The following is a 14,471-nucleotide window of genomic DNA, read 5'->3' on the forward strand; positions in this document are numbered from 1 at the left end:
GACCTACTTACCCTAGAGAAAACATAGGTATGTGAGAGAGACCTACTTACCCTAGAGAATACATAGGTATGTGAGAGAGACCTACTTACCCTAGAGAAGACATAGGTATGTGAGAGAGACCTATTATACTTACCCTAGAGAAAACATAGGTATGTGAGAGAGACCTATTATACTTACCCTAGAGAAAACATAGGTATGTGAGAGAGACCTACTTACCCTAAACAAGACATAGGTATGTGAGAGAGACCTACTTACCCTAGAGAAGACATAGGTATGTGAGAGAGACCTACTTACCCTAGACAAGACATAGGTATGTGAGAGAGACCTACTTACCCTAGACAAGACATAGGTATGTGAGAGAGACCTACTTACCCTAGACAAGACATAGGTATGTGAGAGAGACCTACTTACCCTAGAGAAGACATAGGTATGTGAGAGAGACCTATTATACTTACCCTAGAGAAAACATAGGTATGTGAGAGAGACCTATTATACTTACCCTAGAGAAAACATAGGTATGTGAGAGAGACATATTTACCCTAGAGAAGACATAGGTATGTGAGAGAGACCTACTTACCCTAGAGAAGACATAGGTATGTGAGAGAGACCTACTTACCCTAGACAAGACATAGGTATGTGAGAGAGACATATTTACCTAGAGAAGACATAGGTATGTGAGAGAGACATATTTACCCTAGAGAAGACATAGGTATGTGAGAGAGACATACTTACCCTAGACAAGACATAGGTATGTGAGAGAGACCTACTTACCCTAGACAAGACATAGGTATGTGAGAGAGACCTACTTACCCTAAACAAGACATAGGTATGTGAGAGAGACCTACTTACCCTAGAGAAGACATAGGTATGTGAGAGAGACCTACTTACCCTAGACAAGACATAGGTATGTGAGAGAGACCTACTTACCCTAGACAAGACATAGGTATGTGAGAGAGACCTACTTACCCTAGACAAGACATAGGTATGTGAGAGAGACCTACTTACCCTAGAGAAGACATAGGTATGTGAGAGAGACCTACTTACCCTGCACTAGACCAACAAATTCGTGCTGAAAGATATGAGAGACAAAAACAACACACAACACATACATGATCACGAGAATGACATTTGGTCTCATCTGATGCCATTTTCTCATGTTCATTGACTACTTTAGCTTTATTCATGATTTATAAACCTTTACAATTGGATCGTGTCACCTTTGTCTTGTTATTTAATATTTCAACTAGAAATCAAAAGGCGTGACTACAAATATTTCAACTAGAAATCAAAAGGCGTAACTACAAATAGTGTATATATATTTATAATGGTGTTACGACTCTCTATCAACGGGACCAGATATAGTCTTGAAAAGGCACTAAGTTATTTTGAGATATGCCCCCCCCCCCCACTTTATATGTGCAGATATTATATGCCATTGTTTAATATCATTTTCGGATAACTGATACACGATTAGGATCTTTATAAATAATGAAATAATAAATCCTTAATTTAAAAATAATTATTTTTATTAACAAACTTAAGAATGGAAGCTCTGGTAAAATAGAAAGTTCTTTCTCACAAAACAAATGTACCAAAGTTTATGATCTAATCTCGTCAAGCATGTTATAAGGATAAAGGAACTATAATCATTTATAATCAAGAACATTCAAAAGATAATCTGCATAGTTTGTCACGCTCTGTGCACTGTGCACTGTGTCAGGTACATAAACTAGCGACACACACTAGATGACGTACTTTGAACGCGACATTTAGTGACGTCGAAGAAGGGGGGGGGGGTTACCGGTCGTTGACTTGTACTCTTGTAGCACCAAACTGCTGGTAGACAACTAAACCGGTGTAGGCGTAATGGATCTGAACTAATGAGACTTTAAAAAACTTGAATAACTTCCTTGTGTGAGCAAACTAAATAACAATTTGTTTATAATATAGACAAAATCAAGTTAATATAAGATCAACTAAATTTAGTAGATTTTAGTAATAATATTCTTTAAACACAATCTAAGTCACTAAAATAACACATCACATTCTGTAGTAGTCTCTTCTAACTAAGATCAAGTGACGACAATGCCACATATGTTGCATCATTCACAGCCAATCGCTAACACACACAGACACACTCTCTTTCTCTCTCTCACTCTCTCTAGAACTGTCTTCCCCTAGGGATTTGTACACTCATGAAGACTCTCTGCCTCTCATTACTATAAAATTTATATAATATAATTAATTATTTCCAATTTAGAACTGCTCATCTAATGGAATATCTCAAATTAATCATACATCTGATTACTCTCTCTCTCTCTCTCTCTCTCTCACGTCGTAGTCGTCTTCTTTCTCTCTGTCACTCTCTCTCTCTCTCTCGTCGTAGTCGTCTTCTTTCTCTCTGTCACTGTCTCTCTCTCTCTCTCTCACGTCGTAGTCGTCTTCTTTCTCTCTGTCACTGTCTCTCTCTCTCTCGTCGTAGTCGTCTTCTTTCTCTCTGTCACTGTCTCTCTCTCTCTCTCTCTCTTGTCGTAGTCGTCTTCTTTCTCTTTGTCACTGTCTCTCTCTCTCTCTCGTCGAAGTCGTCTTCTTTCTCTCTGTCACTGTCTCTCTCTCTCTCTCTCTCTCGTCGTAGTCGTCTTCTTTCTCTCTGTCACTGTCTCTCTCTCTCTCTCGTCGAAGTCGTCTTCTTTCTCTCTGTCACTGTCTCTCTCTCTCTCTCTCACGTCGTAGTCGTCTTCTTTCTCTCTGTCACTGTCTCTCTCTCTCTCTCGTCGTAGTCGTCTTCTTTCTCTCTGTCACTGTCTCTCTCTCTCTCTCACGTCGTAGTCGTCTTCTTTCTCTCTGTCACTGTCTCTCTCTCTCTCGTCGTAGTCGTCTTCTTTCTCTCTGTCACTGTCTCTCTCTCTCTCTCTCACGTCGTAGTCGTCTTCTTTCTCTCTGTCACTGTCTCTCTCTCTCTCGTCGTAGTCGTCTTCTTTCTCTCTGTCACTGTCTCTCTCTCTCTCTCTCTTGTCGTAGTCGTCTTCTTTCTCTTTGTCACTGTCTCTCTCTCTCTCTCGTCGAAGTCGTCTTCTTTCTCTCTGTCACTGTCTCTCTCTCTCTCTCTCTCTCGTCGTAGTCGTCTTCTTTCTCTCTGTCACTGTCTCTCTCTCTCTCTCGTCGAAGTCGTCTTCTTTCTCTCTGTCACTGTCTCTCTCTCTCTCTCTCACGTCGTAGTCGTCTTCTTTCTCTCTGTCACTGTCTCTCTCTCTCTCTCGTCGTAGTCGTCTTCTTTCTCTCTGTCACTGTCTCTCTCTCTCTCTCTCGTCGTAGTCGTCTTCTTTCTCTCTGTCACTGTCTCTCTCTCTCTCGTCGTAGTCGTCTTCTTTCTCTCTGTCACTGTCTCTCTCTCTCTCGTCGTAGTCGTCTTCTTTCTCTCTGTCACTGTCTCTCTCTCTCGTCGTAGTCGTCTTCTTTCTCTCTGTCACTGTCTCTCTCTCTCTCTCGTCGTAGTCGTCTTCTTTCTCTCTGTCACTGTCTCTCTCTCTCTCTCTCTCTCTCGTCGTAGTCGTCTTCTTTCTCTCTGTCACTGTCTCTCTCTCTCTCGTCGTAGTCGTCTTCTTTCTCTCTGTCACTGTCTCTCTCTCTCTCTCTCTCTCGTCGTAGTCGTCTTCTTTCTCTCTGTCACTGTCTCTCTCTCTCTCTCGTCGTAGTCGTCTTCTTTCTCTCTGTCACTGTCTCTCTTTCTCTCTCACTCACTCACGTCGTAGTCGTCTTCTTTCTCTCTGTTACTGTCTCTCTCTCTCTCATCGTAGTCGTCTTCTTTCTCTCTGTCACTGTCTCTCTCTCTCTCGTCGTAGTCGTCTTCTTTCTCTCTGTCACTGTCTCTCTCTCTCTCTCTCGTCGTAGTCGTCTTCTTTCTCTCTGTCACTGTCTCTCTCTCTCGTCGTAGTCGTCTTCTTTCTCTCTGTCACTGTCTCTCTCTCTCTCTCTCGTCGTAGTCGTCTTCTTTCTCTCTGTCACTGTCTCTCTCTCTCTCTCACGTCGTAGTCGTCTTCTTTCTCTCTGTCACTGTCTCTCTCTCTCTCTCGTAGTAGTCGTCTTCTTTCTCTCTGTCACTGTCTCTCTCTCTCTCTCTCTCTCTCGTCGTAGTCGTCTTCTTTCTCTCTGTCACTGTCTCTCTCTCTCTCTCTCTCTCGTCGTAGTCGTCTTCTTTCTCTCTGTCACTCTCTCTCTCTCTCGTCGTAGTCGTCTTCTTTCTCTCTGTCACTGTCTCTCTCTCTCTCTCTCGTCGTAGTCGTCTTCTTTCTCTCTGTCACTGTCTCTCTCTCTCTCTGTCTCACGTCGTAGTCGTCTTCTTTCCCTCTGTCACTGTCTCTCTCTCTCTCTCCCACAACAACCAACCGCCTTTACTTTTCCCCAACTAGTGTCAGGTATCCATAAGAGCTTGTTGGACTCAGAGGCGGCCCTAAAATCACCAAATTCCAAATCCTATTTTTTTTTAATACATGGTTTGTTTTTGCGTTCAAGTTATTTGGTAGATGGGCAGATTAAGACTAATCAAATAAGCTGGTAATATGAAGGCAAGTCTATTAACTGTGTATTGTTGACTTGTGTTTCTGTCATGTTGATGATGAGGACTTGACACTCAACAGCTGCTCCTTGCCCAGACAAATCAACTTGTGTGTATTGTTGACTTGTGTTTCTGTCATGTTGATGATGAGGACTTGACACTCAACAGCTGCTCCTTGCCCAGACAAATCAACTTGTGTGTATTGTTGACTTGTGTTTCTGTCATGTTGATGATGAAGACTTGACACTCAACAGCTGCTCCTTGCCCAGACAAATCAACTTGTGTGTATTGTTGACTTGTGTTTCTGTCATGTTGATGATGAGGACTTGACACTCAACAGCTGCTCCTTGCCCAGACAAATCAACTTGTGTGTATTGTTGACTTGTGTTTCTGTCATGTTGATGATGAGGACTTGACACTCAACAGCTGCTCCTTGCCCAGACAAATCAACTTGTGTGTATTGTTGACTTGTGTTTCTGTCATGTTGATGATGAGGACTTGACACTCAACAGCTGCTCCTTGCCCAGACAAATCAACTTGAATGGGAGTACATTTTTTTCCTCATCAAAAATGTGTACAAGTGAATCCAAGAAATAGAGAGAGAGAGAGAGAGAGAAGGAGAGAGTCAGAGAGAGAGAGTCAGAGAGAGAGTCAGAGAGAGTCAGTCAGAGAGAGAGAGTCAGAGAGAGACAGTCAGAAAGAAAGTCATAGAAAGAGAGAGAGTCAGAGAGCGTCCGAGAGAGAGAAGGAAAATTATCTTATGCTAGACTCTTTGTTTCTAATGACTTTAGTTCAGAAACCTTTCCTCTACTCATCAAATCTTACTGGGATTATTGAAACCTTATATCTATATGTGCTAAGAGCAGGGGGCGAACTGGGTGCTAAAATCGGCCTAGGCATTTCTATACAATCCGGCCCACAAATTGTATATCATAGGATGGACAACCAATTCTAGGTCTAGCTGTCCTCAAAATCATTCTGATAAGTTTGATAATGTATCGATAACTGAACGCATGCATACAATGAACTCTGTATCTTTTTATGAAATATAGTAGGCCTTATGTTGCTTTTAATCGCTAAAGGTGTGGGCCCTATAAGGATGAAGCCTACTAGTAGCACTGTCTACGGATGCAGACTATAGATTAAATTAGCATTATACCGTAGAGTCTCTAAACGATTTAGTGTTTAACAAGACGCTCCGTTGTACACGAGAATATTACACAACTTTAACAATTTAATACATTCTATAGTAGCATTCATGCGGCCCTACCTGCCCATTTGGGTACCGGGCCACCGGGCATTTGCCCGAATGCCCATATAGCCAGTCCGTCCCTGGCTAAGAGATATCTATATGTGCTAAGAGATATCCGTATGTGCTTAAGAGATGCCTATGTGCTTAAGAGATACCTATGTGTTTAAGAGATACCTATGTGTTTAAGAGATACCTATGTGTTTAAGAGATACCTATGTGCTTAAGAGATGCCTATGTGTTTAAGAGATACCTATGTGTTTAAGAGATACCTATGTGCTTAAGAGATGCCTATGTGTTTAAGAGATACCTATGTGTTTAAGAGATACCTATGTGTTTAAGAGATACCTATGTGTTTAAGAGATGCCTATGTTTATGAGATATCTATGTGTTTAAGTGATATTTATGAGTACTCAGTGATATCTATGTGTTTAAGAGATATCTACATGGTGGACGTTTAGAGATAATGAAATAAAGTGTATTTAAAAGCTGGGCTTGTACATATGAATGTATGACTATAGAGCTGTATGGATGTATGTTGGTTGAATGAACTGTTGTTAAAAGAATCGCAAAATATAGATGTGAAAATCAATTCAACAGCAATTGAGACGGAGACAGAAAGACAAGAGAGAAAAAGAGAGACGTTAATGAGAAGAACGAGAAAGAGAGAGGGAGAGAAATGAGAGAGAGAGAGAGAGATGAGAGAGTAAACTAAACAAGATTACATAAGGAGTTCGTGTTTCACACACACTCTAAGGCGGCCCCCAGTGTCCACCCAAGGATCAGCGTTTATCAGACAGTTAGACTGACAAAAAAAAAAAACAAAAAAAAAAAAAAACTCGTTTTAAAGCAGGAGGTAAAAAATAGAGAAATACGTTGCTACAAGTATGTGACCATCCTTCTGTGATACACAAGGTAAAAACAAAAAAAGATGGAACCTCCTCCAACCCTCATTAGTGACAAAGACCAAACAGAAAAGGAAGAAATATTTCAAAGAATCACTCACAAACATAAACATTTGTCTATTTTAAGCTCCATGACCGACCAGTTTTTCTAACGGAAGTTCGCACAGATGCTCTTTTGTAATTAAATGGAACAAACTATTTGATCCTAGTTTTCTTTTTCCTTGATGTTTCCCAAAGACTCCAAAAGTTGAATACTGGAATCCAGGGGTCGATCTAACAGGACTTCTGTATTAGTCTCTAGCCTACATGTCAGAAAGCCTGTAATTTAAAATTGACTTTGTAAAAAAAAGATGTTAAACTACGAGTTGTTGGCCTCTATCTATGTACGCTCTAGCAACAAAAAAGTCATGCTTCAATACAAATAATGATTTGTTTTTTTTTTTTTACATTTTGTTTTCATCAGTGAATCTTCTGATGTCATCAAATCGAAAGGATTTCAATTTTTCTTTTAACAAACACCACCAAGAATGTGTTCATTTGCTATTACATTGACATTAAGTGTGTGTATTTCCTGCTTTATTTCATAACGTTTGTGTGTGTGTGTGTTTCTAAATGTGATATCGTTATCGTTTGATTGGAGGAGGACAAACCAAAAATAGTTTGGGATTTCATTGTAATGTATACACCAAATTGAAGGGACAAAGAAATGTGTGGTTTGTGTGTGTGTGTGTGTGAGTAGGGGTTTGTGTGTGTGTGAGTAGGTGTGTGTGTGTGTGTGAGTAGGTGTGTGTGTGTGTGAGTAGGGGTTTGTGTGTGTGTGAGTAGGTGTGTGTGTGTGTGTGTGTGTGAGTAGGTGTGTGTGTGTGAGTAGGGGTTTGTGTGTGTGTGAGTAGGTGTGTGTGTGTGTGTGTGAGTAGGTGTGTGTGTGTGTGTGAGTAGGGGTTTGTGTGTGTGTATGTGATTAGGGGTGCCGTTTTGATTACAAGGGTCAAAAAGTGTGTGGTTGGGGAGGGGCATTTCATTGGCGGAATAAATAAATTGTGTGTGTGTGTGGGCAGACGAGAAGGCCTATTTATTTCAGCTCATGGTCCGAAGTAGTTTGTTTAGACTCATTCTAGTCTCTACATTATAGCGGGTTGGGGGCGGTTCGATTGACAGAAAATTGTGTTGGGGGCTGAAAGAGCTGCAGGCCGCCGTGCTAGTGAAGGATGAACAAGTGTTCCAGACCAAATAAACATAGACAAACTTTTTCCAAGCGTGCAGCACAGGTAACATTATTGAAACAAAATATTTGGCCTGACAAAACATGGACTTGTCATTCGAAATAAAATAAATAGCACCAATGACAGTGGGAGCCTTTTTTTTTTCCTTTCGGAATAGTGTCACGTGTTTAAACTTTCACTAAACTTCTTTTCTACACCGAGTCATTGAATTCTACTAATGGAACATCAACTTAACGAGGGTTTTATTCTACAAAGTCTAAGATGTGTCGTTGCAATATCTGTTAAAATAACAAATTAATGATGAAGTTAAAGACTTTTTAAAATTTGTTATATTAGAGGTTGAGTAACTAATAAGGCTTGTAACAAAAAGCCAAAAAAAAAAAAAAACAACTGGCTAGCTAGTATGGTACATTTAATCTCCATGAGGCAGGGGTAGTTACAAAATAATACAAAACAAAACATTTTCGGTCATCCAACGTGGCCACTTCTTTGTAAATTCCGGTACATAATTACAGTACTTCCACCGTTGGGTATTTTTCACTAGACCTGGCATCTTTTTCATTTTAAGATTATCTTTAAATATACTATGTATTATCTGAGAAACGATTGTAGAAGCACGGGGACTGTCCAGCAACGTGTAGTGTTGTCAGCTGTGCCACTGGCCATTCAGATCTAAACTGTAACCCTAACCCTGTCAGCTGTGCCACTGGCCATTCAGATCTAAACTGTAACCCTAACCCTGTCAGCTGTGCCACTGGCCATTCAGATCTAAACTGTAACCCTAACCCTGTCAACTGTAACCCTAACCCTGTCAGTTGTAACTCTCCCCCTAGACACATATTGAGTTCTGGTAAATCACCGCCCCTCCCCAGTCAACTGCAACACTCCCCACACGTTACCAACTGTATACTTTCCAAGAAACAGAGAATCAAAACTATAATGGGACGACCTTCAGCAAAACAAACTTTATGACGTAGATCCTGTTGGTCTTACCTGATGGGAGAAGGCGCAGGGTAGGTGTAGGCGGCAGCTGTGGGGAGAAAAGAAGACTTGATGTCACGTGACAAGTATGAAATTTAAAAATCAACAATGTCATTGAAAACATTTTGGCGAATATGGGTGGCTGCGGCCCGGCCTTTCTGTGCCCCGGAGTAGCTCTACAGAAGCAGACTAGAAATTGGCCAATAAACTGTAATGATATAGCTTTTATATTTGGATTATAAATAAAATGAAAATATTTTCTAAAGTTTGAAAATTAATCACTTGAATCAATAAAAAAATAACTGGCAAATAAAATACAACTATAAAACGAAATAAAGGCATATAAACATTGCCTTGTAATGGACATACACAAATAACTTTGAAAAGAAATAAAACAAAGCTTTGATTAAGGCCCCCGGACGAGATGACCGCAGATGTTCCTCCTGTACCTGCATGCTCTGAAATAAACCAAAGAATTATGGCCCAGAATATAATGTTCGTAAAATGTTTGACATGTTTCGGATGTTCCTTCAGAGTTGACGATAGTTTACTTCCTAGTCCAAATCTCCAGCAGGACGACGGGGTATGGGAGCGGGCAGGGTTTGAACCCGGGACCATCGATAAATCCAAACTACAGTCCAGCCATATAATATCCTCATCTAGTAAAAAATTATATTTTATGTAAAGCAAACGTATTCAAACAATATTTCTTGTACTTGCAGGTTAAGCACAGAACCAAAATAAAACAGTGTGAAGAGTTACAAAATTAAATCTCCCATGATTGACAAATCTCAAATTTTGTATTTGATCAAATGTCAAGTTATTTTTCACAACAGGTAAAAGACATAATTTGTGATTCAAATCTGGGCAATTGAAAAAGAACATTAACTTCACTGAAATTGAAAATCTTTTTTGTTCGCCAGGTTACTCCTTTCATTGCTGTGGGCCACATAGTGTCTATGTAGATCTAAATTCTAAAGCTATAGAATAATTTCGTGATTCGTATATATAAAATATAATTTGGAAAGCATCATAATGTCAGGGCTCAAAACAAAGATCATAAGGTTTTTATATCACCATGTTGTCATGTCAGGATGGCCGAGTGGTCTAAGGCGCCAGACTCAAGGATGGTAGTATCCTTCTCATGAATCATGGGATTGAGTGTTCTGGTCCACGAATGTGGGCGTGGGTTCAAATCCCACTTCTGACAATTTTTTTTTTTTTTTTTTTTTAAGGAGTTTCTCTTAATTTAAAACATTACGCCCTCCTACATAATCAGAATCTGATACTTGTTATTTAAAACTTCCAGTATTGATCATGTTTGATATGGCTTCCATTTAGTCGTGAAACCATGAGTCGTAAGTCATTAAAATTATCTGTCTAAGGTTGCCAGATTTAACAGTCTGCGTAGTAGCAAGGCAAGTTAACAATTTACATTTCAAATATATATGCCAGTTATTTTAAGACAAAAGGAAAAGACAACTATTTCTTTATAGGTCAGTGTATGTATTGACTCGACAACGAGAAGTTCCTTACCACACCCAAACCCCCCCCCCCCCTCTCCTATCCCCACCAGCAAGACAATATAAAATGATCTTTGCTGCTTCATCTGGTGCATCTTGACACGCCTGATTCAGACAATGTGTGGCATTAACAAGTTTACATTTATTTAACGAGATCTAGCTGAGTGGTCTAGATACAGACTCTATAGACACAATGTCCATTACACTGACATCAGATCAACAGATCTTACACAATGTTCAAATTAATCACAAGATCAACACAAGAGGACAGAAGGCAAACGTTGCTTCTGTTATGACCCACTCTATAAGAGACATAGCCACAGTAACGAACATAGAAAAATAGAGCGAAATGATTTTAAAAGAAAATACAGAAAGACCTACATTCTAAATCTAGTCCCAAGTCAGAAGCATTGGCTAGAACTATGTAGGCTAAATGAAGTGTCTGTATTGAAACGTATTTCTTGCGAAGTATCAACTCTTGCAGCTGTCCTTCAGGACAAAAACTCTCTGAACTTTTGTAACTCTTAACGTATTGGAATAGGTTCTATACACACACACACTCACACATATATACATATACATACATATTGTTACGTATTTCTGAATCTTCTGGCTGAATGTACTAGTAGGCACACAAATAAAAACACTGCAAAGAACTTGACGACTCAACTTTCAGTTTCATATAACTTAAATGACTATTAACTCTAACAATTCGCCACTGTAACATGTAGTGTAGAAGACTGTACAATATCTGTCAGTTTACAGTTAGCTATACTTCGTTGCAATTAATCTGTTCATTTCGTTGCAATTCATCTCTTCTCAACTTGCATCGAGCCGTATTCCACAGAACAGACCAACGACAGACTTACCAGTGTCGCTCCAGGTCTCCCAAAGATGATCAAGTCGTACTCAAGTCTACCGAATCAGAGCCGCACACGTCTTACATCGACTGTAACGGCTCAAGTCCACTGTAGTTCGCTGTATAGACTTTAACGAAAGTAGTCCACTCCAGTTAACTCTACCCTAGTTAACTTGCACCGAGTCGTACACATTTCTCTTCCACTAGAGCCGCACACGTCTTACATCGTCTGTATCGACTGTAACGGCTCACTCACGACTGACTTTCACATTAACTCTCTGGCTTATATAGAGTCCCTAATCGCTCCTCCAAAGTTGCACAAACACTGCTTGTATCTTTTGGAACAAGTGAGGAAACGTCACATCCTGTCTTTGTTTTTACATGTAGATTCCAGAGAATACCTGCTGCAGTGTCATCAAGCCGGGGTCACACGTACTGACCTCTATCTGTCACTGTTCATTAGTAACTGCCCCCTTCTTAGATCTGTTTGTTCCTGGAACAACACGTGAGGACACGTCACATCCTGTCTTTGTTTTTACATGTAGATTCCAGAGAATACCTGCTGCAGTGTCATCAAGCCGGGGTCACACGTACTGACCTCTATCTGTCACTGTTCATTAGTAACTGCCCCCTTCTTAGATCTGTTTGTTCCTGGAACAACACGTGAGGACACGTCACATCCTGTCTTTGTTTATACGCGTAGATTCCAGAGAACACTCGCTGCTGTGTCATCTCGCCGGGGTCATACGTTGACCTCTACCTATCACTGTTCATTTGTAACAATATATACATACACACACACACACACACACACACACATGTCTATGGTTCTACATAAGAAACACTCAAACATATCTTTATATATAATTCTCTTCTTCCCTAATCAGGTCAGACGAGAAGTAAATGGGAAGATCACTCTCTTATTTCTGCGGATAGTCATCCCACGAAAAAAAAAAAAAGAGGGGGGGGGGGGGAGAACACGTTTTCACAGCTCGCTACGGATGGCTGCGCGCTGGACTGTCAAACCCTGCCGCTCCTATCCCATGCGGGAGGTTTGGACTAGGAAGTAAACTATCGACAACTCTGAAGGAACATCCGAAACATGTAAAACATTTTACAAACACTAAATAGCATGGCCGGACTTAAGCATTGTGGGGCCCTATTCGAAACGGATTTCGCGGGGCCAAATTTGGGTAGGGAAGCGGACAATAAGTCAAATTTAAGAGTTTGTATTATAAAATAAATTCGTCTATGCATTTTATTCATTCTTTACTACGTACAGAATTACTTTACGAGCCTTGCGTGTAGCAAAGTCATATAGTATATCATAATAATTTATGTTTCCCACATAGATCCCGCTCAATAGCAAGAATTACCAAATGTTTCAATCTATCTTTGAGAATTGTTGACATCAAGTAATTCTTCATTAGTTTGAGGCGCGAGAATCTTCTTTCACCTGATTACACAATTACGGCTAATGCATAATGCCGTTTTTATTAATAGCGCGTAGGATTGACGTTTTCCATATTGAATGACACCCCAAAATGAAATTTTTTTTCTATGTATTTCCGTATATTTTAGGGACTTTTTCGTATATTTTTCAATTTCGGAGTTCCTGGTAAATCGACAGGAGTGCGCGGAAAATCCGTTTTAAGTTATAAAATGGTTTAATTTAATCATTTATACACCTTGAATTAGCGCGGGTTCCATGAAAGTGCGGATCCTTCGGTCACATAGGTTGCAGTGGCCTAAGACCGGCCCTGCAAAATAGCGGCGTATGCTATGCCGCAGGTCGACTAGTACTTAATGCTAATACTAAGTAACCCTCCCCCCTCCCCTTACTAACCATTTTTTTGGACACTTGCGAACTACTATACTATTGTGTTTGTGAAGGACGTAAAATGACCTAAGAAGTGTGTTAGTGTGTTAGTGTGTTAAAGTGTATTTGTTTTTTTTTTAATTTTCTAGATTGAGGATTGAGGATTGTTTTCGCTTTCTGTTTGTGGATCAGTGTGATGTGCATTCAATGTGGAGTATTGTTAAATATTTCTTTGACCGGGATTATTGACTCATTACAACTGGATTGGGTTTAGGCGAGAAGTCAGAGTGATAGCTGCGTCCAGGGAAATGGGGAGTTCGTTTTTTTGTTGCTGTTTCAACCCCCATCCTAATACTATAAAGCCTATAGACATTACATAGCGTAATCTACATTAACAGGGACAACCTTTAGCTCAAAATGCGTCATTTGGAAAACTTCAATGTCAAATTGCTAGATTACAACCAGCAGACTGTGTTAGCCAAGACAACTGTAGGAGCTAATGCCATACGATTGCAGCGGGTGATAGTAGCAACGACTGTGCTGTGAAGGAACAGCGAAAGAGTTCAAATCTGCTTTTAATCTAGACCATTGTAGGATCTCTTAGACTTAGAGTATTTGGAAACGAACGATAAATACTCTGGTTGATATCTACACTACAAAACTAGAGCTAATTTTCCCCACGTGGGCTACAGAAAGGAATAACGTGCTTACTGAGACATACATTGAACTCATGCTTCGAAAGAAAAGAAGAATAAGCTGGGCGTGTGTATGTGTGTGATATCGGGAAAAAAGGGGGGTAGGGAGGGAGGTCATTAGGAGGGGGCGTGGCAAGAGAAAGTACATAAAAGTTTGAGAGAAACAAAAGGTAGATAACCACTGGTTTCACGTCAACACACCACATGCCTGTACTTTTATGTTTATACTAGTTGGATAGGGCGAGATCTTACAGTTACTTTATTTGAAGGAAAATTTGGTGCAACTTTCAAATCAAAGAAAAGCCAATGTTTAGGTCAAAGGTCATTTGTTTTACGCAGTGAAAATAGTGAAGTTGAACCCCAATTGTCCGTTTGGAACCATGGCAACACAAACAATTAAACAGCGAGTCTAAACCATAAGTGAATGAAACTAATTCGGCTTTAAAACACAATGAAAGACAAAGAATACAAGCAAACCCATAAACACAAGAGACAAACAAAAAACATAAACACAAGCCAAAGAGAAACAAGGTGACATCATTTTTTACAAAGGTATATCAACTCACTCTGTCTGTCTGGTAAAAGTGTATACACGTCATTTCTCCCACACCCAATCTCGGATTAAGCTAAAATTTTGAGCAATTATTTCTTTTACCTGACAA

The 14,471-nt window shown here is 40.0% G+C and overlaps 1 protein-coding gene and 1 non-coding gene across 4 annotated transcripts in view; one reads left to right on the forward strand and one right to left on the reverse strand.

Annotated features, from left to right (window-relative positions):
- Positions 1-14,471, reverse strand: part of LOC106063479 (orexin/Hypocretin receptor type 1-like) — a 176,255-nt gene that overhangs the window by 7,640 nt on the left and 154,144 nt on the right. For 2 of the 3 annotated variants that reach the window (XM_056028512.1, XM_056028515.1), the window contains one exon: positions 8,926-8,962. The exons of the other annotated variant lie outside the window; for it this stretch is intronic. In XM_056028512.1, the coding sequence (XP_055884487.1) occupies positions 8,926-8,962 (37 nt within the window). The remainder of the gene's footprint in view (positions 1-8,925; positions 8,963-14,471) is intronic. 3 annotated transcript variants of the gene reach the window in all.
- On the forward strand, positions 10,002-10,123 carry Trnal-caa (transfer RNA leucine (anticodon CAA)). The gene is made up of 2 exons: positions 10,002-10,039; positions 10,078-10,123. It is a non-coding gene; the product is annotated as a tRNA-Leu (tRNA).

The sequence above is a fragment of the Biomphalaria glabrata genome, chromosome 5 (assembly GCF_947242115.1).
Source record: "Biomphalaria glabrata chromosome 5, xgBioGlab47.1, whole genome shotgun sequence".
Taxonomy (NCBI): Eukaryota; Metazoa; Mollusca; class Gastropoda; family Planorbidae; genus Biomphalaria; species Biomphalaria glabrata.